This window comes from Podarcis cretensis (assembly GCF_951804945.1).
Source record: "Podarcis cretensis genome assembly, chromosome: 15".
Taxonomy (NCBI): domain Eukaryota; kingdom Metazoa; phylum Chordata; class Lepidosauria; order Squamata; family Lacertidae; genus Podarcis; species Podarcis cretensis.
Genome location: NC_137185.1, coordinates 7,898,130 through 7,925,695, shown reverse-complemented (window position 1 = coordinate 7,925,695; position 27,566 = coordinate 7,898,130). Strand labels below are relative to the sequence as shown.

At 43.4% G+C, this 27,566-nt stretch overlaps 1 protein-coding gene across 44 annotated transcripts in view; it reads left to right on the top strand.

The window, feature by feature from the left end:
• Positions 1-27,566, top strand: part of MSI2 (musashi RNA binding protein 2) — a 413,369-nt gene that overhangs the window by 323,836 nt on the left and 61,967 nt on the right. For 43 of the 44 annotated variants that reach the window (XR_013833509.1, XR_013833510.1, XR_013833511.1 and 40 more), the window contains 2 exons: positions 1,022-1,136; positions 15,395-15,469. Coding sequence is in view for 41 of the 44 variants with exons in the window: in XM_079955691.1 (XP_079811817.1) it covers positions 1,022-1,136; positions 15,395-15,469 (190 nt within the window). In the remaining 3 variants the exon portion in view is untranslated. Of the gene's footprint in view, positions 1-1,021; positions 1,137-15,394; positions 15,470-22,419; positions 25,990-27,566 lie in introns of those variants that run through there. The other variant, XM_079955721.1, reaches the window with a different exon arrangement.

Below are 27,566 nucleotides of genomic sequence, written 5' to 3'. Positions count from 1 at the left end.
CCCTCCAAGCATCCCACCTGGTTTCAGCAGCTAGAAATAGTTCTTAGTTTGACCTTGTGCCCTGCCATTTTCTTTTGGCCATAGTTGGCCTTATGCACTCTTCAAAGGTTATTAATAGCCAGACACTTGCAACGTGATGAAAATGGTATTAAGCTTCCAAAGGTACCAGGAATAACCCTTTATTGGTACATTGTACAGAATCCCAACCCCAGCACAAATAGGAATTTTCTTCCCGCACAAACCCAATCTGTTGGCAATATTTGCTTGTATCGCTTTGCAATAAGGTTGTGTTGGCAACTAGCCTTTGATTTCTCCAGAACAATGAAGTGTTTTGAAAGGAAGAGCTAATCAATCAAAACAACAGTAGGAGAGACAGTAGGAAGTTACTGCTGTCAGGAATTTGTGTATGGAGATAAGTTAACCTTGCTGGTGGTCCACTGTGTATTGTTTTGTATGTCTACACGAACGCTCATGCTTATAAGTGTTTAAGCAGAGGACTACTCAGCCAGCAAATAACTCTAACCAAGGTAGTCCTGGGTGGTAAAGTTGCAGTACTTGTTTTTGGTGTCACAGGTAATATCAACAGGTGTCTGTTGCAGTCATTCTCTGTACGGCAATTGCATTAGAAATGATAAACGTAATAGCATTTGGAGTGAAAATAAGCCTGTTTCTTGTACAACAATAGCTGCATGTTTATTTCACAAAGAAGGTAACCACTTAGAAACACACTAAAAGTTAATACAGCTTAACTTATGGGTTGCAGCTTTTAGCTGTGTGACCTATCCACACATTATCCCTGCCTTAGCTGGGTTTGTACTGTCTGCTTTCTGAAGTCACATTACACATATTTACTCTTTGAAAATCACTTTACACCGCTGGCCTATTTTTAAAGTTCACATTTTACAGAAGAGCAATGCTAAAAATAACCCCCCTTCCCCCACAACTTAACCAGATCAGTTCAGCATTTGACATTTTACATGAATTCATTTGCATCTCATTTGTACATGTTTCTGCTTAATAGGTGGAATGTAAGAAAGCACAACCTAAAGAAGTGATGTTTCCGCCAGGGACGAGAGGAAGGGCTCGTGGATTACCATATACCATGGATGCTTTTATGCTAGGGATGGGAATGTTGGGTAAGTGTGCAATAGATGAGCCATCGGCAAGAATGTGTCTATGTTTTCTGTACATATTCCAAAGCTCAGAGCTGCCTAAACTGTTGTGTGCAATAGATGAGCAGTCAGCAAGAGCCTGTTCCAAGATTCGGAGGTTCAAAAATTGCATGACTTGTGCAAGATACAGCGGTATGGACGATGGGGGCTCAATTATCCTTTCTGTGCTAAAAGGCGATCACATGCACACTCTGGAATACCCAAATTTGCATTTAAATGGATATTTTCAGTGGGCCCTTCCACACACATTCACAAAAGCAGAATTATGCATAAAACTCTTCTCTTCCTCCGCCTTTTCCCCCCACCCCACCCCCAAAGAATTGAGTCACACATTCTTAAAGGTATATTTGACAGTTCAGCACAGATAATTAAAAATCTTCATGGCTTTAAATGGCACAGAAGATGGAGAAAGCCCAGCGAGAAACATAATAGCGTGGTTGTAGCAATAATTAGAAGTTCCAAGGAGAGAGGACGGTATTTGAGCCCAGACCATTGTGTCCAGAAAGTACTAATTAAATGGGATAAATGGTATTTAATGCTGAAATTCTATTTGCGTGGCAGGTCATCTTAGTTATAATTGGCTCTCATTTGTTTCTCCTTAGCTGTTCTTCCTATATTACCTGACAACTGCTTGATTGTAAATATATATTAAAAACTGGGGGGAGATAGGTCTACCCCAGTGGAGATGCCGATTATCCACCCCACTACCTCCCATCCCTTAAATGTTAAATTGATTCTCCTTACCTCTTTTTCCTTAATATCATTGAGGTAGTCCTTGGCCACTCTTCTGTCTGAGCCCTGAGTATTCTAGCTAATCTTGGGCTTTTCCTTCCACAACCGCTGGGAAGGTCCTGGGCCTTGAGCACCTTATTCTAATAATACAGTGGTACCTCGAGTTACAAACGCTTCAGGTTACAAACTCCACTAACCTGGAAGAGTTACCTCGAGTTGAGAACTTTGCCCCAGGATGAGAACGGAAATTGTGTGCCAGCGGCGCAGCGGCAGCAAGAGGCCCCACAAGCACGCCTCTAGTTAAGAACAGTTTCAGGTTAAGAATGGACCTCTGGAACGAATTAAGTTCGTAACTAGAGGTACCACTGTAACTAGATTAATATGAAACAATTTGAATAAAAGCATATTAGCTTTGATATAAGCATTTCATTTTTTCTTTGTGTTTTTGTGAGAGTGGAGAAAGGAGAAACTGGGAAAAAAGAAGGGAAGACAAAATGGTGCAGTTCTCAGATCCCTCTGTTCCCATATGTAAGCTCACAAACTGTCACAGGGACCGATCATTTGAAAGGCTTTGCAGTGCAGGGTATGCAACCTCCAGTGCCCTCCAGGTGTTGTTGCATTCCAGCATCCCTGATCATTGGCTATGTTCTGCTGGAGATGATGAGAGCTGTAGTCTAGCAAGATGTGTAGAGCATAATATTGGTAACTATGTGCTCACCAGATATTGTCGGACTACAGCTCCCATCATCCCTGACAACTGGCCATCCTGACTAGGACTGACAGGGGGTGGAGTCCATCATGTGGAGGCCCACAGGATGCCCATCCCTGCTTCTGGAAATAAATAAAAGTAAAGCCTGGCAGATGTATATAGCGAGAATGCAACAACACTATAAATAATATCTCACACATAAATACTAAAATAATATAAATGATTTACTTTAGTTCTAAGTTCGCATGGTTCAGTGGTCAAAATCGCACCATTGTTTAGGGGAAATGAGATGTGATCAATTGATTTAAATTACCCCTTTTCTTGCTCATTTAAATCATTGATTACTATTATTTTATTGCTGATTTAAATCGCCTTAAACCAATCCACACTCCAAAAATCTGGAAAGGGTATTCAAAGCCAAGCTTACCACTGTTAATCAGAAGAAAGGTTTAACCCTGAGACATATTTATGACTCAGTACTATTTGGGTTAGCTCTTGGATTATTTTAGACATTAAAATAGAGCTGCTTGTTGAAACTGCAGGCTGGCACCTCAGTTGAAAAGAAATGGCATGTGTGGGTTTCGGCAGATCATCTCTTGCCACACAGGTGCCTGTTAGTGCATGTAGAGTGCATGGATTCATTAAGAGATCCAAATTGGTTCTGTTCCACTGGTTTTTGCAGGGTGACTCCTAATGTGATCTTATTAGATTTTAAATCACCCTGACTTGCTCTGAATGAATGATTGATTCATGATGAAGGCCAGATGCTTAACTATCTGCTCCAGTTCTTCTCTGGCCCCCTCTATCCCCTTCCCAGCTCTTGGTTATTGAGGTAGCATCATTACGAAGCCGCCAAGTTGCAGCAGATAAGTCTGAGTCTGTCTTGTCCATTATGTGCATGTATCCCTAGTTGCCTCCAACAAGTCAGCTTCAAGGTCGACGGCTGTCAGCGGATTCTCAGCATGCAATCAAAATTTTCCATTCCTTACTCGTCAGTTGCACAGCAGTGAAATCCCACCCATGAACAGAAGAAGGGTGTAATTAACTCATCAAGCAAAATTAGCACAGGGAGACTGTGATGTGGCCTGATATTTAGCCAAAGACCTTTAGTCGCACAATTGCATTGCAGATTCTCAGAGAATGAAACCAAGTATTTTTATTTTATTTTTTATACCCTTGAAAGCATTGTCTCCATGTTGGCAGCCAGCCTTCCTCCAAAGCTGCTGAGGACTGGAGTCCATACAGCTTGGTCAACCTGAGCTTGGATTAAAAAGCATAATCAGTTCCCAGGATTGCTTTTCAAGAACTAACATAGGTGACCCATTCTGACTGAATGCGTTTTCTAGGCAGCTACTTTAGGAGTCATTCCAGAAGCTAGAGTGTAGATACAAAACATTTAGTCAGAAGGTGCCTGTAGAAGAGAACGTTTATATCAGAAGAATGGGTCTGGTACTCAGCAGCTCTGCTGGTGACCCACATGAGCTGTGGAGAGTTTTCATACAGGATATAAAGTCAGGGCTGCCTGAGATTATGCTCATTTGGGAGCTTCCCCCAACTGGGTCTTGGTAGACTAGCCATGGAGTCTTGTATCAGCGTTCAGTATATAGGCGCCATGTCTAGGGGGCCCTGAGTGCCAGGGAACCCACAAAAAATCTGGGTGCTTAGCATCCACAACACGACGTAACTTCCAGTTACTGAAAGTCATGTTGGAGCCCTGACGCAGCCTCCCAAGGCGATGTTGCCAGGCCTCTGAACAGGATGTAATCTCCAAGACCCCGTGAGGCCATGCCGCTGACTCAATGTGATGTCATGATGTCACGACATCGTGTTACATCACAGGTGCCACTGGGCACCCATAACCTGGGGCCCAAGTCAGTGCCCCTGCTTCAGTGTCAGCAACTTGGATGAAGAAAGACAAAATAGCATGCCAGTTTGATTCGCCCCCCTCCCCCATGCCAGATGTGAAACTCATGGCTTGGTTGCAATCAAGCAATAGGTTAATTATCTGGAAGATTTGTCCCTGTGTCTGGTCTCTGTTGGCCCTCAGATTGTTACAGGGACCATGTGATATCACACTGATGTGAGTTACATTTGACTCTTAGAAGTTACATAGTGGGCCAAATTTGAGCTGGTGTCTGAAGGATCTGGGCTGAGGTTCAGAGAGGTCGCACTTAGATGCACATCGGTCCAGTTCTGATCTTACAGCCAACAGCTGTTCGTAGTGGTCTGTTTTAGTACGAAGTGTATTTAGCATACAGTTCGCAGGGATGTTGAAACAAATCATGGCAGCCAGTTTGCAGGTGTGGATGTACTTTTGTACTGCTTTCAGTTGTTTAATCAGATGGGGAAATGCATGAATGCCTACTTTACTTCCTACTCTCTGGAGTCCTAGCACATTGAAATTTGTTCAAGCAGCCTCTCCAGTTCCATAGGGGACTGTAGTGGAACAAAATAAAAGTTATGTTTGGTTAATCCTTCATGAAGATAAGGCCTTAACTTGAGACATAGGTCATATTTTTTAAAAAGTAATGGACCCACATCCCAGTCTCAAGGTGTCCTTTGAGCGTGTGATTTTTTTATATGCCACACCTTTCCAATACAAAAACTTAGGGTTCCTTTCTTTTGTCCCCCCCCCCCGGCAGTGGCAGGCATCTTAGCTGTGACCATCTGTTAAATACAATACCTAAAGCTTCTAACTCGCCACCTCCTTTCCCTCCCAGGCTACAAAAAAGCTCAGCCAGTAAAATTTATATCTCTGGACCACTGAAATACTACCTGATGTGAACGTCTTAATTCCAGGAAGTCTCTGACTGACTTTTTAATATTACTGCGGGAGCCAGACCACAGCTCCGCAATAGTGCACACGTTCAATCTAGCTGGGCTGCATTCATGCATAAAAGAGGCTTGTGCCCTTCAAAGAAAGTCATTCTTGTAGAGGAGATACTCCTTATGAGAGAAAGCAAAGGAAAGGGTGGCATTGGCACGAGTACACCAAAGGCTCGATGCCTTGAAGTCCCATTAGAAACCATCTCAGGCACCCAAATCTTAGCTTTTAGTGTTATTTCCAGGTAACATTTTTTGCAGAACTGGAAATTGGGACAGTGGCTTGAGCTAAGACAAAGGAAGGAAAAGGCTGAGTAGAAGAGAAATCTCTCTCTCCCCCTCCTCCCTTTTCTTGGTCTTACTTCAGGAGTATAGTTTAGGTGATTAAGATGGCAGGGAGGATGGGGTGCCTCAGGCACTTGAAGCATACTCTTGAGGTTCATTTAAAACACGTAAAGGGTACATCTAAAAATCTGAACATTGCAAACCCAGTTTCGTTTCAGCACCTGAGATTTAATTTTTTGGAAATGTCACAAGGAGGCAGTTTTCTTTCCGAGTAGATGGGTGGAAGATATGAGGTTCTACTAGCCTGGGAACTCAGAACACACATATCACATCACATAAATTCTGAATTACAAAGCCGAATTTTAAATTTTGTTGGGGGGACCCATATTTCAAGATCCGAAGGGGGATTCTGATCATCTTCTTGCTACTGCGTTAATGTCCAAATCAATCCAAATCAGTCCAAACAGAGTTCATAATTCTATCCAGTCTTACCTTGCTGTTTCCACATCACATCTTGTTCATATATTTTCTCTTTTTTCTTTATGATCTCTTCTGATAGTCTCCTTAAGCTGATAAACACCAATAATAATTCTGTGTGAATTTTACGTTCTTCCAATCTTCAAATCGAGATGGTTTCCATATATCATCACCTTCATAGATAACAGCGCTCTTTCCATCATTAATTACAGAACTGTCATTCTTAAGTCCCACTGAGGAGTTTCACCCACAATATAAAAACAGCTCTATTTCTCCTCTCAGACTTAAGTCCTCCGACAGAACTTCCCAATATGGCGACGGCATTTTTAACTGTGTCATTCCAAAGCTCTTATACATTCCACGCTCTTCTTAAAACATGCTTTGTTTCGAAAGTTTATCTCCACACAGCCTTAAATCCACAGCTTAAGTCCTTAAAACGACAATTCTGACTCGTGAGGGGAGGGGATTCTTGTTTAATCACATAAGGAAAGAAAGGAAAGTTTTTCCCCCTCCCCCATCAGTCATTTGCCATACCGTATCTTGGCGTATCTTCTCATGTTTTATTCTTGTCTTGTTTTATCAGAGATCTCTTCTGTTAGCAGTCTTTACTCCCCCTCCTTCCTTGAGATATATGCATTCCTTCATCCAAATTGTTTCTTTTGAAGTTCTTGTAGCTAGTGGCGCGGATCAGGGACGGCGTCCAGGAGTGCCGGAATCCCACAGGAGGGCTTTGTGCCTAGTGCCCCCATCCCCACAAATCTGGGGGTTGCATAGGGCACAGCAGGCAAGGGCAGTCCCCCCCACCATCCGGGGGGGGGGGGTAGGGAGGCTAATTACTCCCATCATTGCCTCCAAATTACCTCGTGTGGGTCGGAGAGATGTTATTGTCAGCCATCTTCCGATGCGCTCCCTAGTGGCCCCCACATTGAGCATTTTCTTTAGAGAGGGTCCAGTAGACAACCCCTCCCATGGACCCTTGGATTCTGCAAGATTTAGCAGGAACACTGCAACATAGGAAAGTGCCTTAGTCAAGATATGGCCTTGTGAATAGTGTATTAGGTACCATGATTCAAGAAAAAAATGCTTTTACTAAGCAATTAAGGCTATGTTTTGTGCACATGTACTAGGGATTAATTGCCACCGAAATTAGTGGGACTTTCCACCAAGTAAACATGCATAGGCTCTGGCTGCTAGTTTTCCCACTCCAGGAAAAAAGCTTGCAGCAAATTGAAAGGTAAACTAACTCAGCTGTTAAGTTTGAAAGGGTCTGGACATGTCAGGCTTCCGATCCTTGATTTCAAAATCGATACAAGCAAATTATTCTTTCCTTGACAAAACGGAGTTGGTACTCTCGGCAGTGGAGCTGCATTCTTATCTGAATGAGAAGGCGGATAGAGGGGAAGAGTTGATTTTCCAGGAGCCAAATGTTGAACACTCACGTTCACACTGGGGAACTCTGGCAGCTGTCCACTTAGCAAAGCATTATCATGCATCCTGCTGCCTCGGAGGGTTGCCCCACAGGGGTGGCATTTGAGATCCAGGAACACTTTCCAGATCTGCTTATTCTCCCTTTGCCCCAGCTGAGCAGGAGGCAGGGTGTCTGAGAGAGGGGCAGCAGAGTTGGGGTAGTTTTTGAGCCCTGCCACCTCTTTCTTGCCTGGTGTGCAGCAAGGACCAGGCTCCTCTTCTCCATTTGAGCTGGCTGGAATTATTACTGGGGCCACACGTGGGCACACAATCCCACAGCAAAAGGTCAGTGAGAATCAGGCAATGAGCAGACACAGCCAGTAGCACCTGTACAGGCTTTCTGGCTGCATCTGTGCAGTACTGATGCACACAACCCTTTTACAACCAGGCTTCTCATTATGGTTGGGCAATGGTGACCGTCATGTTGCAAAGCTTATAAAGATCCTCTTGTCTGTGACGGAGAGTTCCTCTCGTCTGGAAACGGATTCCTTATGCTTTGCACTCTCACATCAAGTCCAGCATTTTGGGGACATTTGCATCATGTTTAATGCTACGCAATCCCCGATTTAGCGGCACTTCCCAGAATTTTCCCACTTTCTTCTCAGGACCACTTTTCAGCTCCTCTCTCAGACATTGTGTTGAGCTTTTGAGTGTGCCAGTGTGCCTCCCAGCAGGCTTACCTGCTGGCAGCAATGGGTTGGAAGCTTCCTTTTTAATTTCCCACTATGCTGTATGTTGGGCTGGTTGTAGTGGGCAGTTTGAGAAGCTTCTTGCTGCCATTAACTTGCTGCTCGAGTCACTTCAGAGTGTAGCACTACAGATGGCAGAAGTCTCCTATAAAAAGTGACAGTAAACTTGTATTGAATCCCAAGACTTGGCATTTCAGGGGTGTCAGTGGTCCCCAGGTTCTAGGGAACAGTGCCAGTGTTGGCTGCATGCCCACACTAGCCTAAAAATCTGCAGTGTTTCCTATCAGGCATCTGAAGAGCAGGGTTGCCCCAGTGTTTCTGTCTCTGGGCAAAGGAGAAAGAGTGGAGAAAGAAGTTGTGTTGTGAAAAGCATGTTTGATTGTTGATTTAGGTCTCTACTTTCATGGATAGGAAGTTCTCTCTTCAAGGGAGGTAATCGAGGCAAAGCCTTGATTTTTCAGTTTAGTGACAAGAGATAATTACTGCAAGATTGATCATTCGCCAGAAGTACTGAAGCAAATAAATTGCTCAGTACCCATTGCAAGGCAAGAATGGCGGCTAAATGGGAAATGGCGGATCGGCCTGCCTGCCCATAATTTGGCTTGATGAAGCATCCACATGGGCATGGTGTTAATGTGCTATTGATATTCAGCCAGCCAATTTCCCCCCGTGCGGATCAGGCTCTGACTCGTTAGAGCAGAGCTGGGCACTGCAGCGGCAAATGAAGAGGAAAATTGAAGTAATGTTGTATTATAAATTTATGATTTCATCTGCCTGACCTCGAGAAATGTTCTGTGATGGGATATATGGATGAGAACCACTATCCAGTCAGCTGTATATTTTGTCTTTGTTGTTGGAAGTGATGCAGTTTCAAGGAAGTATGAAGCAAGGGGCTGGTGGGAGGGAGGGGGAGTGACACAGGTGTGCTTGTGGTGTTCGGTGATCCTGGTTGATTGGTTTTGAGCCTCTCTTTCTCTTTTGCTTTTAAATTGAAGGAAGTCTTGTAGTCCGTGTGTTCTGGCGCAAGATTTTTCTTACTCTGATCATCTTGCCACCTAAGGCTCATAACAGATAAAGTATACCCGTTCCCCTTTTCATGTAGGAACTAAAGTTGAGGAGCCGATTCATAAAACACATGGCTGTGTCCTGCACTCTAAGAAAGTGCGATGTGTGAGGACCAAACTAGGCATTTGGTTTTGTAATGTCCCTCCCATTTTATGTAGTTATTTATTTCATTAAATTTATGCACTGCTCGACTGTAAAAGCAAACCTCAGAGCAGTTTACAACGAGGTAAAGCAGTAAAATCAAGAAAAATACACCACAATAGGTAAAAATATACAAAAAGTTAAAATACTGAAACAGGTTAAAATGCACATCAACTTTCTAAGCATCTGGATAAAGGTAAAGGGGCCCCTGACCATTAGGTCCAGTTGTGACTGACTCTGGGGTTGAGGCGCTCATTTCGCTTTATCGGCCAAGGGAGCCAGCGTACAGCTTCCGGGTCATGTGGCCAGCATGACTAAGCCACTTCTGGCGAACCAGAGCAGCCATTTACCGTAAACGGCATTTACCTTCCCGCCAGAGCGGTACCTATTTATCTACTTGCACTTTGACGTGCTTTCGAACTGCTAGGTTGGCAGGAGCAGGGACCGAGCAACGGGAGCTCACCCCGTCACGGGGATTCGAACTACCGAACTGCTGATCGGCAAGTCCTAGGCTCTGTGGTTTAACCCACAGCGCTACCCACATCTGGGTAAGCTTGTCTAGCCGCCCAGAGTGGCTGGGAAACTCAGCCAGATGGGAAGGGTATAAATAATAAATAATAATAATAATTATCATTATCATTATCATTATTATCTAAACAAGAATGTTTTTCATAAGCACTGAAAATAATACAGTAAAGGCACCTGCTTGATATCAATAGGCAGCGAGTTCATTTTAAGCAAGAAAAAGCACTTTTAGAGAATTGATCAGAACCAGAGAATGTTGGTCCTTACCTATTGTTTCTAGATTCTCCCCAACACCACCTGTGGCTTTTTCTCTTTGCAGAGTCAATGAAAAACATGTGTTTCCCCACAGGAGGAAAAGGCACTTGGGGAATAGCAATTTGGACCAGGAAAGGGGTTAACACTTGCCGTCTTGCCATTCCTTCAATTCAGGTTGCCCCTCCAGAAGTTTTGTACTTGTAACATTACAGTACAGTCGTACCTTGGAAGTCGAATGGCATCTGTTCCGGAAGTCTGTTAAACTTCCAAAACGTTTGGAAACCAAAGCATGGCTTCCGATTGGCTGCAGGAAGCTCTTGCAGCCAATTGGAAGCCGCGGAAGCCCCGTCAGACATTCGGCTTCCAAAAATAGTTCACAAACCGGAACAGTCACTTCCGGGCTGGCAGTGTTCAGGATCCAAAATGTTCAAGAACTAAGCTGTTTGAAATCCAAAGTACGACTGTATCTCCACGTAGGTTGGCTTCGAGGGTGATTTTTAGTATTGTTTCCTCATGTTGTTGTGTTGTCCCCCTTTCCCTAGTATTTGTGCGCATCACATATTCCTAACTGGCTCAGCATTTGTTGAAAACCCTGTAAAAGTGGATTAGAGGACTCAGGAGTCGTGCTGAGCCATGACCTGCACACATTACTAACCCTTTGTAAGGCCAGTTTGACAACTGTATGCTGGAAAAGTCATTCTGCAAACATACTCAGAAATGATGAGGAAAATGTACCTTAAAAATGTCTCTTCATGCCAACCTTCACACAAGATCCAGCTCTGCAGAGTTGAATGGAAGAGGAGCAATACCTTATTCTCCAATATTTCACTTCTGAAAATATGCCCAAACCATCTTCTCACCATCGTATTACAGCACTACTCTGACTGCTCTTATTTGCTTTACAATTATTTGCCTGCACTGTTTTAAAAGCTCAAAGGCTATTTGTTAGCGAAAGGTTTGTCAATGGTAGAGCATCTGCTTTGCATGCAGAAGGTCTCAGGTTCAATCCTCAGCATCTCCAGGTGTGGCCAGGGGAGAACCCTGCCTCATACCCTGAAAAGTTGCTGCCAGTCAGTGTAGACAATACTGAAGAAGAAGAAGAAGAAGAGTTTGGATTTGATATCCCACTTTATCACTACCCTAAGGAGTCTCAAAGCGGCTAACATTCTCCTTTCCCTTCCTCCCCCACAACAAACACTCTGTGAGGTGAGTGGGGCTGAGAGACTTTAAAGAAGTGTGACTAGCCCAAGGTCACCCAGCAGCTGCATGTGGAGGAGCAGAGAAGCGAACCTGGTTCCCCAGATTACGAGGCTACTGCTCTTAACCACTACACCACACTGGCTCTCAGCTGAACTGGGTGGACCAGTAGTCTGACTTCAGTATAAGGCAGCTTCCCATGTTTTGTGGGGGTTAGAATATAATTATCCTACAGTTATTTATCAAGGCATGCACAATGACAGGCTGTGTCCTCTGTAGCACCGTAATGTTCATTTGTCTGCATCTACATGCATGTGCTTTAGAGACAAGATGTAGCTTCATAACTCTGAGAACTTGGGGTGGAAGCTGAACCCTAGAAAATAACAACTCTAAGAACACACATTAATTACATTTGACACAGTATTCCCGAAAGGCAAAAAGAGGGACATTTGCCAGAGACAGGTCCAAACAAACAAAACCAGAAAATAAGCCAGGTAAACAATAACAGTTGGAGCATATGCTGTAGATATGGATTCCATATTTGCACAATATATTTTCATAGGGATCACCCACAGGAGCAGTTTGGTGCTTGGAAAATTAAATATGTGAATCTGCCCATGAACTGTTCTGGGAACAGTGCTTGTATGTCCCACCCCTTTACTTCTTGTTGTTTAGTCGTTTAGTCGTGTCCGACTCTTTGTGACCCCATGGACCAGAGCACGCCAGGCACTCCTGTCTTCCACTGGCTCCTGCAGTTTGGTCAAACCCATGTAGTAGCTTAGAGAACACTGTCCAACCATCTCGTCCTCTGTCGGCCCCATTCTCCTTGTGCTCTCAATCTTTCCCAACATCAAGGTCTTTTCCAGGGAGTCGTCTCCTCTCATGAGGTTGCCAGAATATTGGAGCCTCAGCTTCACGATCTGTCCTTCCAGTGAGCACTCAGGCCTGATTTCCTTATGAATGATAGGTTTGTTCTTCTTGCAGTCCATGGGACTCTCAAGATTCTCCTCCAGCACCATAATTCAAAAGCATCAATTCAGCCTTCTTTATGATCCAGCTCTCACTTCCATACATCACTACTGCGGAAACCATAGGGAATGACTATATTGTTATGTGGTCCAGCCATTAATTTTTAGAACTGAGCGCCTCAAATTCAGTGTGACAAACTCATTACTCCATTGACCCTGAAGTGAGCCCTCATTAAGGAGTAAAATAGTATCTGGTTTCAAAACAGCACTTTACTATGAGTTTTTTTGTCCTGGTGGATGCTGGTGCCTTGGTCAGAAATGCATTTTATCAATATAGTTATTCAAAGAGACGGTTTGCAAAACTTACCTCTGAACGATCCAGTAAATTTCTGGCAGGATTTGCATTGTGAAATGCATGTTAAGGAGACAAACAGGGTGTTCGCGTGCATTTAAAGCTAGAGTGCCTTGTTTGGCCATTGCTTTTTTGCTTTGCGTGCACAGATCCATCCTGTCATAATTAGTAATCAAAATTCATCCAAGCGTTTAATGTTCCACCTCTAAATGATGATTAATAGCAAACAATATGGACGTCTAAATCTCATCTGAAATGGAGGGGACATGCTATGTTGGCAAAATAATTGAGCATGTTGCATTGCAGTGCAACAGCTCTTTAAAAATGAACACAATTGAAGGGATGAAACCTCAGCAAAAGAACAAAATTTACATTTGGTAACAGGGCACTCCACGAGCTTGATCTCGGTTAAAACCAATGGAAAGATTTGCCCAGATAAAACGCAGAAAGCACTTTTGCAATAAACCCCTGCTCTCAAGAACAGAGGTTGGCTACTTTCATCTTTTAAAAGTGTGTGTGTTATCCCAGGACAGAAGTTCCCACACTGTCTGCCGGAGCATGACAGAAATGCTAGTGTGCTACAAGGAATTAAAGTTCTTGTGAGGCCAAAACATCCACCCATCAAAGTGCTGCTGCTGCCCAACTCAGTGTTCTGGCCTTGGTTCTTCCAATTTGCCTGTGCCAGGGGCAAGCCATTCTATACCAGGCATCGGGTTGCCTCATTGTGGCAGGCTTTTGTGGGCTCTACTGCCATTGCACACCCACCAGGCTCTCTGGTCAGAGCATCGGAAAGCTCTCTAGTAAGGCCAGCTCCCATCAGAAGGATAGTTTTGAGTGTGCGGTCATTTAATCACTATTTTTGTTTAGTCGTTTAGTCGTGTCCGACTCTTCATGACCCCATGGGCTAGAGCACGCCAGGCATCTGCCATCAGAGCAGAAAAGTGAGGTCCAGGACAGCTTCTAAAGAAAGATGGGTGGGTAGGAGGAAGAGGGGGATCTTAACCCTTTCCGTGCCTGTCAGTTCTCCCCATCAAAAATCTGAGGCTGTTTCCCCTTACCAGGCTTCAAAATATAACTACTCAAGAGAGGGGAACCATGATACATATACAGTGGTACCTTGGGTTACATACACTTCAGGTTACAGATGCTTCAGGTTACAGACACCGCTAACCCAGAAATAGTACCTCAGGTTAAGAACTTTGCTTCAGGATGAGAACAGAAATCGGGCGGCGGAGGCACAGCGGCAGCGGGAGGCCCCATTAGCTAAAGTGGTGCTTCAAGTTAAGAACAGTTTCAGGTTAAGACCTCCAGAACGAATTAAGTACTTAACCCGAGGTACCACTGTATAGGAACCTTGCAGATTCTCTCTGTTAAATGTCCCCAGGTCCTGCATTATTAGCACCATGAGGGATATATGGGAGCCTTGTGTTTCTCTTGTAATGGTTTAATTTCACTCTTACAGAGAGTGTGTGTGTGCTACAGAGATACACTTTGCGATGTTGCAGATGCAACTGCCTGTGTTCCATGAAGGCAACTTGTGGTCCCTTTGTTGAATTTCAGTTTCTGGTCAAATTAAAATCTCTTGGTCTTCCCAGCTCCTTGATCTTGCTGCCTCTGACTCTTGGCTGCGTTAACAGTTGTCCTTCACACTCTCGGGATGAAGCATTACTAGTACCTTAATCTCCAACTGTCAATAGTTCTGAAGCAAAGTACATTTGTTGTAAGCTCTCCAAATGTCAGAGCAAACCTGTGTTATGTGCTTAGCTTAAGCGTTTGGCATTTACTCTTCCCAGCTGAGAAAAGTAGGCACAGTCCTTGGACTTGAGCTACTCGAGTGCATTTTAATTATGAGTAGCAGGCCTCAGACATGGAGATAGACCGGGGGGGGGGGTGGCCAAGAAAATGATGCCAGTCTCCAGATGTTTCTTTTTTGAGGGTGCAACTCAGGATGTAGAGGAAACATTAGCTGCAGGCAAAGTGGCAAAGCATCAGCCTCCCTCTGCCACCTACAAAATGGCCAATATAATATAGAACAGGCCTACTTTGCAGATTGTTGTAAGGATTATTCAGATATTATGTGTGAAGCACTTTGAGTACGCTGACGTCATATATAAATGCTGAGCATTAACTTGGTATTAATTCTGTACAGGAACAGTAATCTTGTAATGTTTTGTACAAAGTCAGTTTTCTCTCCTTCATTGGAAGTTTGTAAGCAGAGGTTGGATGGCCATCAGTCATGGATTCCAGCATTGCAGGGGCTTGGACTAGACGGTCCTTGGGGGTCCCTTCCAACTCTACAATTCTATTATTCTATTATTCTTCACCTGTCTTTGGTGTAATTTGATTGTATCTAGTGCTAGTCCTACTCAGAGTAGCCCCATTGAAAATAATGGGCATGACTAACTTGGGCCCATTAATTTCAGTTGTTATCCTCTGAGTAAAACTTGGTTATATATAACCTGTTGGTATTTGTGCAACTTAAGATTCAACATTTAAATCTTATTCTTCTCTCTCTCTCAAACACTTCTACATTCAAGGTTATCCAAATTTTGTCGCGACCTATGGCCGAGGATACCCTGGATTTGCCCCCAGTTACAGTTATCAGTTCCCAGGTACGTGAAATTTTAATATGTATAATTTAATCGAGCAAAAGAAAAGAAAATTCCAAACACATCCTATTAGGGAACTTACTCATGAGCAAAGCATGCATAGGATTGCACTGCAAGTCCATAATTCAACTGAGACAACAACAGCAGCAAAGTCTCTAAATGGAGGACCTTTTGGTAGTGCTCAAGATGTCATTTTCTTTCTGGTTTACTGAAATAAATGGCGGGGGGGGGGAGAACCTGATTTCATTTTGGGTTTTAATTGGTACTGGTTATTTGTAAACAGAATTCCTTTGAAACAGCACACAATTAGGTATTTTACTTCCCTTTTTGTAAGGCATGTCTTTCTCCCCGCCTGCCCCCCCAAAGTTGAGTTTGTTTGTAGTGCTATGCAGAAGAGTCTCTCTCTCTCTCTCTCTCTCTCTCTCTCTCTCTCTTTCTCTTTCTCTTGTACTCTGCACAGAGATGAGGCTTCACCTAATACCTTCCCTCTTGTTTGTTTCTCTTCCCCTCTTCTTCCATTTTGTGCAGCTGTCAGATCTGCTGCTTTTAGCAATCTCTGTTCAGTCCGTGTTTAATACCTCCAGTCGTCACTTTGAGAACTCCTGAGGTTTTGAAATGGTAGGCTGGCTGGCTTTTAAACATCCCCTCCTGCCGATAATGAGCAGCCCCTCGCATTTCATCTCTGCCGCTATCAACAGGCAGTCACTGAAACCAAACGCCCTGGATTTTGTTTTTATGCCAGCAACGCTTCAAGCTTAAACTGGAGATTCCAGAAAGTGTATGGTGTCTGCCCCCCCTCCCCCCGGCATCTTATCCACCTCAGGATAAGTAGGGCTGTGGAGCCAATTTCGGACCGGTGAGCTTGCTGCTTGCTAATAGCAAAGGCCCACCTGGAGACCACAGCAAGGAAACTGTTGCACTGCATGTTAAATTCATTAATGCGTGTCGCAAAGTGTGAGGTTATGCCACCTTGCCCTGCATTCTGTAATTGCGTACAAGGGAAATGATGGGGAAACAGCCTTTCTAAGGTTAATTAAGAAAACCAAATTTAAGGCAGCTTCATTTTTTAAAAAAATCAATAGAAACCAAAAGAAAACAAGGTCTTATGGTAGAAATATTTTAGACTTCAAGGAAGCAAGTACAGCCTTAAAAACTACCTAGGATAATCTATACTGCCAGGTTTATTTGGTTAACCATTCCTGGATTCTAGAGAGTTGGGAAAGCTTCCCACCAACTTTTATTCTTATAAAACAAGGCCTCTTAAGAGTATTTTAGATTTTTCCCAATGACAGAGGCCTGTCACATTCACTGTTGTAACATTTTCCAAATGTTCCACCATTTCTGTCTTCATTTCCATGTCTTGCACAAACACTTTTAGGCCCTGGCAAGATTAAATTATGGAGACCCATGATCAGATCAGTTTCTCCAAACAGGACAAATAGCAGCCGGATATAGGATCATTTTCGGAGGGGGAAATGGCACTGAAGGAAAGGGGTTAACCCCATCTCTCCCCCCCCCCCCCGTTGTTAAGGGTGGTTAAAACAAAAGGGATTCCAAGCTGCAAAAGGACCCTCCCCAAAGGATCTCTCCAAAGGCAAAGCATTTGTTCTGCCACTGAGTTGAATACTCAGAAGTGCCACAAACAGTAACCTTATTTTGCATATTTTCAGTACCGTACATTGCAATGCAGTTGTGAATGTAATGATAGTTATGGTACCAACTGCATGTTGCTGGGAATCCTCTTCTGCTCCCACTTGGAAGTTCCTATGTGATCTTGGACAAGTCAGTGAACATTACTACTGTTTGACTCCTTGTTTTGTGAAAATTGAGGGTAGAGGAAACATTGGTCATAGGTTTGTGGTGGGACAGACTAGGTTAGAAACTGAGGTGTTAAGGTTCAGCTTGTCCATTTTGTTCTGTTTCCATTAAAACAACAACTGTGATTTGTTGGTATGTTTTGCATTAGTCTTGACTGAGAACTATTACCTTTTCATTCTGCCTGACCACAAGTTCAGTGTACAGTGGTGCCTCGCAAGACGAAAAGAATCCGTTCCGCGATTCTCTTCGTCTAGCGGTTTTTTCGTCTTGCGAAGCAAGCCCATTGGCGGCTTAACGGATTAGCGCTATTAGTGGCTTAGCGGCTTTTAGCGGCTTAGCGGATCAGCTGATAAGCGGCTTAGCGGCTTAGAAAAAGGGGGGGAGGGGGAAAAAGTCGGAAAAACTCGCAAGACATTTCGTCTTGCGAAGCAAGCCCATAGGGAAATTCGTTTTGCGAAGCGCCTCCAAAACGGAAAACCCTTTCGTCTAGCGGGTTTTGCGTCTTGCGAGGCGTTCGTCTTGCGGGGCACCACTGTATCTTTAAAAGCTTGCATACTCTTACACCAGTGGATGCATCAAAGGTGTTTTTAAAAATCACTTAAGTGCAGATTCTTCAGCTTGCAATAAAGAAACCCAAATATTTCTGCTCTAGACTTGGTGGCTGTCAGCATCAGCTGCTGAATGTGACCCAGCGGAGCATTTACTGTGAAATTGAAGCTCTCACTGATGGTAGCTTGGCCTGCTAGCCTACCATGGACAGTTGGGATTCCATATTTTGTGGCAATTAACCTGGTTGATCCTTTGCTTGGTCTGTGCATGCAGCTTGACACTATTGCAGCCAAGATCAGTAAATATTTGGTTAAGCAATTGCCAGAAATACTACTACTAAAAAGGGGTGAGTGGGTCTGGTTTATGCTGGGCCAAGTCTGTCATCCTACTGAGCGTAAGTAAAAAAGGCAAAAATTGAGATCCCCGCCATTTCCCCTGGGAGATGTTGATGTCAGTAAGACTTTACCATAGCTGCTTCCATGTGTTGGATGCTGCCAGTTTAAATGACACAGCATCCAGGGAGTGGTCCCCAGACCTGGGACTAGGTGGGAGGCAGCAGGGCACTTGCACACCTTTCCTCCACTCTGAGCACTGACTTCTAGGTTTTGTTTATTCTTGCCATTTCCTCTATCTTTTGCCAGCCACCAATAAATGGTATCATTATTGTTGTTTGTATGCCAGCAGCAATGCTGTGTCTGGCATTTTACAAAGACTGAGGTGACAGGTACCTTCCCTCAAGGAGTTTACCATCTAAAATAGACACAAGTGAGTCAATAGAGGAAGGGAAAGGAACTGAAGACAGGGTAAGCAGAGGTACAATAAGTGTGTGTTTCTGTTATACAGGCTTCGTTGCAACAGGCCCTTTAGCTGGGAATACTCAAGGATCTAGCTTGGTTCGCATTTTTCAGCAAACAGACAAGAATTACACTTCCTGGGTTGATACATCAAGTCAGGACACAGTTGTTTCCTTTGGTTTCTGCATTTCTTCAGACTTGATGATGCAGCTGTCAGCTTTAAAAAAGGACCACAGTGCATATTAAAATACAAATGCATTAAAAAATAAGGGGAATTGTTGTGCAGTTTAAGAAAAATAACCACAGATTCATTCAGAAACAGGATGGAATGGACTTAAGCTTGAACCCATGTGAGAGGGATACAGAGCAGAAATAGGTTATTCATGCCTGCATGTAGCTAACTGGATGTATTATGTGTCTATCAGAGGATGACTATTGTCTGCTTCTAGTTTTACTTCTGGGGTCAGCCTTAAGATACGAGCTAATTTAACCTGGGGGCAAATGCTGTGTAAATGAAATGTATGAGCAGCATACATGACAAACAGGTGTGAGCTGCTGCTGGCTTGGAGCTGAGGGGAAAGCCAGGGGCTCATTCCCATTGGCTTGGAGTGCCTTCCCAAATCAGCATGATGTCAGCCTGCACGGAGGAGTGGGGGAGTCATTGGTGAACACACATTTTGACTTGTTGTCTTCAAATGGGTCTCTGCACATTAAGGAAGCTTCTGGCCCCCACAACTGTTAAACCTTATATCCAGAGGATATAAGGCAGGATTGGAGCCATCCAAGTCCCTTGGAAGTAAATTGGGGGTTATTCAGAAACAGCAACTGCTAGGATACAATAAAGTTGGGTTTGATTGGATGCGGCTTTCTTTAAACATTCTCACTGTGTGTCAGAAGTATTCATTACAGTGCAGTCCCTTCGTCAGTTCCTGTTAACAGTAAAGGTAAAGGGACCCCTGACCATTAGGTCCAGTCGCGGACGAGTCTGGGGTTGCGGCGCTCATCTCGCTTTACTGGCTGAGGGAGCCGCCGTTTGTCTGCAGACAGCTTCCGGGTCATGTGGCCAGCATGACTAAGCCGCTTCTGGCGAACCAGAGCAGCGCACGGAAACGCCGTTTACCTTCCCGCCAGAGTGGTACCTATTTATCTACTTGCACTTTGACGTGCTTTTGAACTGCTAGCTTGGCAGGAGCAGGAACCGAGCAACGGGAGCTCACCCCGTCACGGGGATTCAAACCGCCGACCTTCCAATCGGCAAGCCCTAGGCTCTGTGGTTTAGACCACAGCGCCACCCGCACCACCTGTTAACAGTATGGAACCTAAATATAGTATGGACTTTCTCCCAAAAAAAGTTTTACTCAAGAGTAGACCCATTGGTGTTATAAAAAAGTATGGTTCTGTAGTCTTAACTAAACTAAGAAACATCCGCTTACCCTGAGGCATTGCCAGGTCTCTTCCTTGCATTAAACTGAAATATTATGCTGTTAAGTTACAATTGCAGAGAACCTGGGACTGCCGTTGGTTTTTATATTTTGATACCAGCAGACTCACCACTAAGTGCTCTCTTTCAAATTTGCTTTTTGTTTGCTTGCTTTTTAAGCAAATAAAATGCCAGTTGACACTGCATGGTAATGTGATATTTACTCTTGTCAGGTGAAACAATGCCGCAATCCACCTGTTCCATTATGCGTGTTTGTTTTCATTATTTGAGTAGAGGGGAACATGGGTTTCTTTTGGGGGGAGGTTGTTTGTTTGTTTTAGCTGCAGCCATTTTGCTTTCTTTATGATGTCGCCTCTGTGGCATGTTTTTAAAATAATTTTTGGATAAAATCTCTGGCATCTGTGTCAACTTGGCCTTCTCAGGGGTGACAGTCTCTACCCCAGGAGTCATTGGCTGCCTCTTATTGCTTGGATGAGTTTCCATTATTGAGGACTGAGGATGTGGAAAAGGTCTTTGGGGCGGTTGATATAACCACTTATACTCTGAATTCATCTTCCTCAGTGCCTGATACCTGTTTGCGGTGAAGTATAGTCTGAAACTGTCAGGCTTATAGGCTCTTCTTCGCAGGGAGAAGTGCTCTCCAGTGCTTACCAGTTTCTGGTGATGTGCCTCTAATCTTAATTTATTGGGGAAGGTGATCATGTGGTTGGTCATCTCCAAGTGCTCTTAGATTATCTGGACACATTTAATGTTTTCAGGCCTGGCTTTGTGGCAAAAATAGCCTTGGCCATGTAAGCCCCCTTTACTGCATGGGGAGCAGAGGAAGTGTGATACTATTGATTCTCTACTTTTCGGTATCTGTCGGTACCATTCACTGTAGTGTCCTTCTGGAATATCTGACAAGATTGGGAATAGGGAACGCTGCCTTGCAGGGGTCCTACACCTAACTTTTGCGTTAGTTTCAGGAAACAGGGAGAGAGATAGACTCTAGCGCTATTCAAGTGGAGGTATCTGTTGGGGCTGTCCTTAGGGCTCTGTTCTGTCTGCTCTGGTACTAAACGTCTGCATGAAACCACTGGAAAGAGGTGATGTTTGGATCTGGAGTAAACCCAGCTGCCCTTTCCCTTTTCCTCAAATCCTTGCAATTGTGGCATTCTTGAGCAGAGGTCTACAGAGTCAGGGCTGCAACAAATGATTATTGGCAATAGGTGGATCACCATCTGGGAGTAGGCAACTGGTCAGTCTGCACCTTAATGAGTAGCCATTCTATAGAAGGAATAGATCCACAGCTTTGAGGGGGTGTTTCTGGTTGCTTCTTGGGTGTTGCTTCTGGCTATGTGGCCAGAATTTCTTTTTCAAGCTTTACGTGTGGCGGTGTCTTCATAATTCTCCTTGATAACCTCTTGGCAAAGCTCCTCTAATTTCCTTTGCATGAAGTTGACTTACAAGTGGCCCACAGCGGCATTGGCTGGACTCTTGACACAGAGTGTCTCCTGGGGCCGTGTTACATTTGCACTGTGGCTATGAGTTGTTTTCTTGGCACAGCTGAAGAAATTGCCATTGATGTTTAAGCCCTACTTGGTCTAGGTAGGCCCTGGTCACTTGAAAGAATGCTTACCCCCGATACAACCCTCTCCCAGGGTATCAAGATCAGAGGAGCAGGGCCTCTTGCAAATACCCTTCCTCCTGAGAAATTAAGAGAAGTGGCTCCCAAATCCATGAACTCCAAATGGTGGAACATCACCTGTCTGCCTCTCCATCTCTCTCTCTCTTTCCCTCTTTCTTCCTTCTCTGTGCCTTTAGGAGGCATGGGGGAAAAACCATTCCCCCTTTTAAGGTGACTATTCATGCTGCAGTCCTAAGCCTTGCTTGTTTTGACTCTCCTTTCTATAATGTGTCACCTTGCCTGTTTTTATTTTATTTCATTGCTATTTTATGTTGTGGTTTTATTGCTTGAATTGTGAACTGCTTTGTAAAAAAAAAAACATGTCAGAAAGTGGTATACACGTTTAGTATATAATATATAAACCTTGTCATATGCTCAATAATTCATGGGAAGAAATGGTGTCTGTCACCTTCTGGGAAGGTGGAAGGAATGCCACACACTTTGACAACTAAGGTCGCAATCCTCAGCATACAACTTGGGAGCAAGCCCCATTGTACTCAATGGGACCTTCTTCTGAACAGACATGGATGGGATCAGGCTGCACTTCTAGCTTTCCTTAGTCCCCATTATGCTTTTTGAAACCAATTGAAATTGCTCGCTATCCTGTCTCCCCTTTTTAAAAAAAGTTCTCGGACTTATCTTTACAGTTTAATCTATTAATTTCTGTTCTTATTTCACTTTGCAGACTATTTGCCGATTTCACAAGACATAATTTTTATCAACTAGTTCTTAAAGATGCATAACAAATTAATCGGGGTTTACTGCAGTGCTAATGAGAGAGAGTGAGAGAGAGTGAGAGAGAGAAAGCCTGGGTGGTCTGTACATTAATATCAGTATCCACTGGAAAAAAAATATGCTGCTCTTACTGACTCCTTTGGCTGACTGGACTATATTTTTTAAAAAAGAAAATCTCCATATCTTTTTCCTGTTTTTTGATTTTTCCTTCTTTTTGTTCCCCCACCCCCTGCTTTGTATGAGTTTGTTTTTTTTAATACCCACATGGAATGTAACTCACATCAGGGTTGGCTGCGGGTGAAGGCATTACAATTTCTCACAAACTTTTAGGGACAATTCTCTTGTCTTCACTGAGATGTGCTGTTTGACCCACCTTAAAAAGTCCTGAAGGAGATTTCGGCTGGCATTTATTGCTATACATCAGCTCTGAGACGCAACAGCAGCTATCCCTTGTTGGCGTTCAGAATGGTGGTTGCTACAGCTATTGGACAAATGAGGAGGAGGAATCTGATTAAAATTAATCTGGTTGGTGGAGGTCACTTTTGGTTTGGGATGGATCTTTCAGTAGCCATTATGCTGTGGACTGCTCCGCACCACCACAAAAGCCATAAACGCTGGTTCAAATAACTGACCAAGAGCTCTGCTTAGAGAACTCAGTTGTGCTCCCTCTTAAATGTGAAGCTGCCTTGCCAATCAACTCATGGACCTTGGTGTTCATCGTACGACTGACACTGAGTTGCTGCCGAAAGCAGAATCCCTGACGCCAGGTCGTGTTGTGGTATCATCATGACACATTTCCTGGTTAGCAGCAGCCCAGCCCTTCCCAGGCTTAATTGAGTGAACTGCTGGCAGCCAATTTGGCAGACTAATCTGAGTTGTTGTGATGAGGCCTGGTTGGTCTTTGATGTGGGTGGTCCATATGTGCAAGGGGCTTACCACCTTCAGACATTAGGTCGGGGTGCCGTGATATAATCCTTTGCACAGGGGCATTCCCTGCACATAGAAACCTGGATGTCTGAGTTCCAACCTAGCCTTCCTCCTGACATGCTAGCTCTCTGTGTGCAGAGACCGAAGGAGCATTCTGTTTTGTGAGCCACTGCCTGCAGTTCAGACAGCTGGGCCTCACTGTCACTGCTCTGTGGCTTTGAGACTTCCATGGGAATTGGCTTTCCAGCTGTATGACAAGTCTGGGCACCCTCCTATATTGATAATGCAACAAAGAAAACAGGCCCTTCTACTTATTTCCTAAGTTTGTGAGAAATTGGCTGCATGCTTACAGTAGGACTGGGATGCATTTTTAAATATATGTTTAATTCACTTGTTTAAAATGTCAAAGTCACTGCAATCGGAGTTGTGCTGTTCATTTAATAATGGTGCTTGATGTAATAACTGTTTAGTTTTTCTCTTTTTTCTCTTTTTTGCAAGCTATGGCTTTTGAAACCTGTATGGCTTTTTTAATTATTATTTTGCGGGGGAGGGTTTTTTGCTATTATTTGCTTTGCATTTGTGATCTTGTCCTAGAATGCATGATTTTGCAGACATTTAACTGTTGTATAATTTTTTTTTCTTAATTCCTTTGGTTTCTTTTGTAAGTAGTTCATCTGTGCTTTTCTTTGCTTTTCTTTTTTGGTAAAAAAAAATCCTTGTAGAAAAGGTAGAAAAAGTGATAATAAATTGTTACAATAGACAAGCTGTGTTTTTGCTCTCTTAGCTTGCACTTTCAATTCGGTTGTACCAAATAACCAGTACCAATAACAATGTAATGAAAAAATACATAATTTAGTAAAAAGCATGGCATCTCTTTTCAACATACGTCAAAGTTTTGCTGCAGATTAAATGTTGCATTTTAGTTCAATATATTTAAATGAAAGTATAAAAGCAATGGGAATATGTAGATTACTGGTGGGTTGTATCTTTTTTGTTATGACAGCACAAAGAATGGACCATGCTGACCTCTGAGTATCCTAGCTGTCCATGTTAAACAAAAATAGGCTTCATGGGCAAAATAATATTTTAGATCAACAGCAGCTAACTTTTTCAGTCTGAAAATGGGCCACATTGACTCATAGTAAACCCATACTAAGAGTCACACATCAAAGTGGGGGTGGTCAAAAGTTTTTGTGTCGTTTTGTTATTAAGGTCAGTTGGTTGGGGGGCAGTGTCACAAAACCTTTTGGCATCACAGCAGGGGACTGGAAGTATAAAGTAGTTTTTATTTTATTTTTAAAAGATAATGATAACATTTCAACGAACAAATTGGTGGTCTGGGTCCTTGGAGAGCCACAATGAAGCTTTTGCATCACAGAATCACAGCAGGGGATCTATGGAGCAGTTAGTGAAAAAGGACTATCTGGGGAAAGGAGGTCTAAGGGGCACCAAAGAACCTCTTTTGGGCTGGATACGTCCTGCAGGCCATGGGTTAACCATCCCTGTTTTAGAGACTGGGATGACAAAAAGCCCACTGAATTCATAAACAAAGAAATACTCAGAAGGAAGCTCAGATCAATCGTGGACAAGCTCTTGGTTTCCAGATCTGTTCTGGAAGGTATTTGAAAAGTGTTTTTCGATGAGTTGTTGGGGTTGTTTGTTTTTTAACACATGGGAGTGAGTAGCACTCTACTGTAAAATAAATGCAATTCGTCCATCCACTGCAGTTTGCCACCTGTCTCTCTAAAAAAGAATGACACGCAAATCACATTAACGCAAATCACATGCAAGAATAAGAATACAACATTGCTGAGGCCTTCCTTCACGTCATGCCTAATTTCGCAGGGCTCTGACCATAAAATTATTTAGGTGCTAGTTTTTCTCAGCTCATGAAATCTGCCCTGGTTTGGCCAAGCTAGACCTGTCTGCAGTGTTGGGGTGTCCATGCATGAATGTGCACGCACATAAAATGAGTAAATGAAGAGGGTGATCAAATGGAGTTTTTACATCCTGACTTAGCTGTGTTCAACCCTGGGTAGGACCCCAAAAACTTATTTAATTCTGAAAGTTTCAGGTTTCATCAAAATTTGTGAAATGTGTCAGACTGCAGTTCTGATGAGACTTTCATCTATTACTTACTTACTTACTTACTTACTTACTTACTTACTTACTTACTGAATCATTATGGTCCATGACAGAGAGCATTCTTTGTTGTATTGGTGTACAGCTCAAACCCCACAATTGAATGACACCCCACCTTAGCTGGGTCACATCAGTGGCACCACCGTCATTTTATTCCGCAAATAAAAAATTGAAAAGGGAATTTAAAGTCTATACCAGGGTGGTGGAAAGTATTTTTAACTCAACCAGTTAGTTTGACTTGTTTTAGAAACATGGCTTTAATCTGAGTTTAAAGGCACTTTGCAAAAATGGAAAGGATCAACTGGATTTGTGCATACAGTCTGCCACTGCTTTCAGTTTGTGTCACCTTCCCCCACCATGCAGACAGGTGTATGGCCAAACAGGTAAAATGTGTGTATTTTCACTGGGTTTCCCTGGATTCCATGCAAGCAAAATGAAATGGCAGCACAAACGGACTGAAAAACGCATCCATCGCACAGATGAAGAATAATTAAAATTCACAAGACAAACACCACTTTGAACACGCATTTCTTTTAAAGGTCATAGCTTGGGCAAAACAGTGACCTTGCTTCTGTTTTTATATTGAACTTTGGGAAAGCAGGAGCCTTTCCAGATAATGAAAAAAGTAATACATTTTAGTGCTTTAATAACATTGGTGATGACTGTGGCCCAAATTTCCATCCCCTTGGAATGCTTTTTGGAGTGGGGGGGGGAGTAGATAATCTTGTTTTTGTTTTAAAGGGCCACACCTATGCTCCAGCACTTGAGCATGGGAGAGTTTGGCCTTTACATTTTGCTTTAAAAAAAGATCACAGGTGGAATAAAAAAAATTGTAAGTTAACAATGTAACAAGGGAATGAAAAAGGAAAACAATTCAACTTGTCATTGATAATTGTATTAACATCAGTCTTCAGATGCATCATTAGGACTTTTCTAAGCTAAAGTACATTTGAGGACTTTTCTAAGCTAAAGTCCTCAAATGCTTTAGCCCAATCTTCCCCAACCTAGCACTCTCCAGATGTTACAGGCCTACAAGACCCATCATGGCTGAACATGATAGGGGCTGATGGAAACTGTAGTCCAAGAACATCTGGATTGCACCCACTTGATTGTTTTGGTTGGCCTTTGCCAGCTGTGGTATATCCCTTTGAGATGGGGCAACCAGGACTACATGCAGTATTTATTTTTACTTTGAATGGTAGATAAAATGTTATTGCATAGGTATCTGCTGGACAGTGTTTCTGACCTTTCTGGTATAAGCATCACATTCTCCTTGTCTTATAATACTAGAACAGGAGGTCATCAAATGGAACTAACTGGCAGTAGGGTCAGGACAGACACAAGGGAGACTTTCTTCACACAGGGCATCATTCCCTTAGGGAATTCACTGATGCAAGACAGGACATCGCCCACTAGCTTAGATAGTTTTAAAAGAGAAATTTGACCAGTACTGTATATGAATTATTAGTCTATATGTGTCTACTCAGATTCAGAGCTTCATGGCTCCTTCATGTTTAATGGCACAAAAAGGGAAATGTTTAGTGGCACAGACAGCTATTTCCTTATTGGCATGTTAGTGGCTTCCCAGAAGCATCTGGGTTTGGTGATCTGATCCAGCAGGGCTCTTCGTTTGCTTTTAAATCTCCCAGCTATACGTTTTCCCAGGGACAGAATTCTGCATCTGGACCATTGGAGTGATGTGCTTTCCACACAGCAGAAGCACTCCCTTAGGAAAAGATGTCTGAGTCCTACACACCCGGGACAAAGGTCTCCTGCACAAGCATCACTGAAATTTGTGGCAGTAGCACAAAGAGCACGACCATCCATGTTGATTTCAGTTGGGCTGGCTTGCAAAGGGCAACTTCCCTGGGGATTCTGACCTTATTGTGATCTGCAGCCTTTCCTCTGGCTAGCAAACAATGGCAGTCTGCTTTGGTTCTGCAGCACTTGATCTGTTCCTCCCCCCCCCTTCCCCCCAGCTCATGCTTAGCTCTTCAAATTGTGACCTAATCCTTCCAGCTCCATACC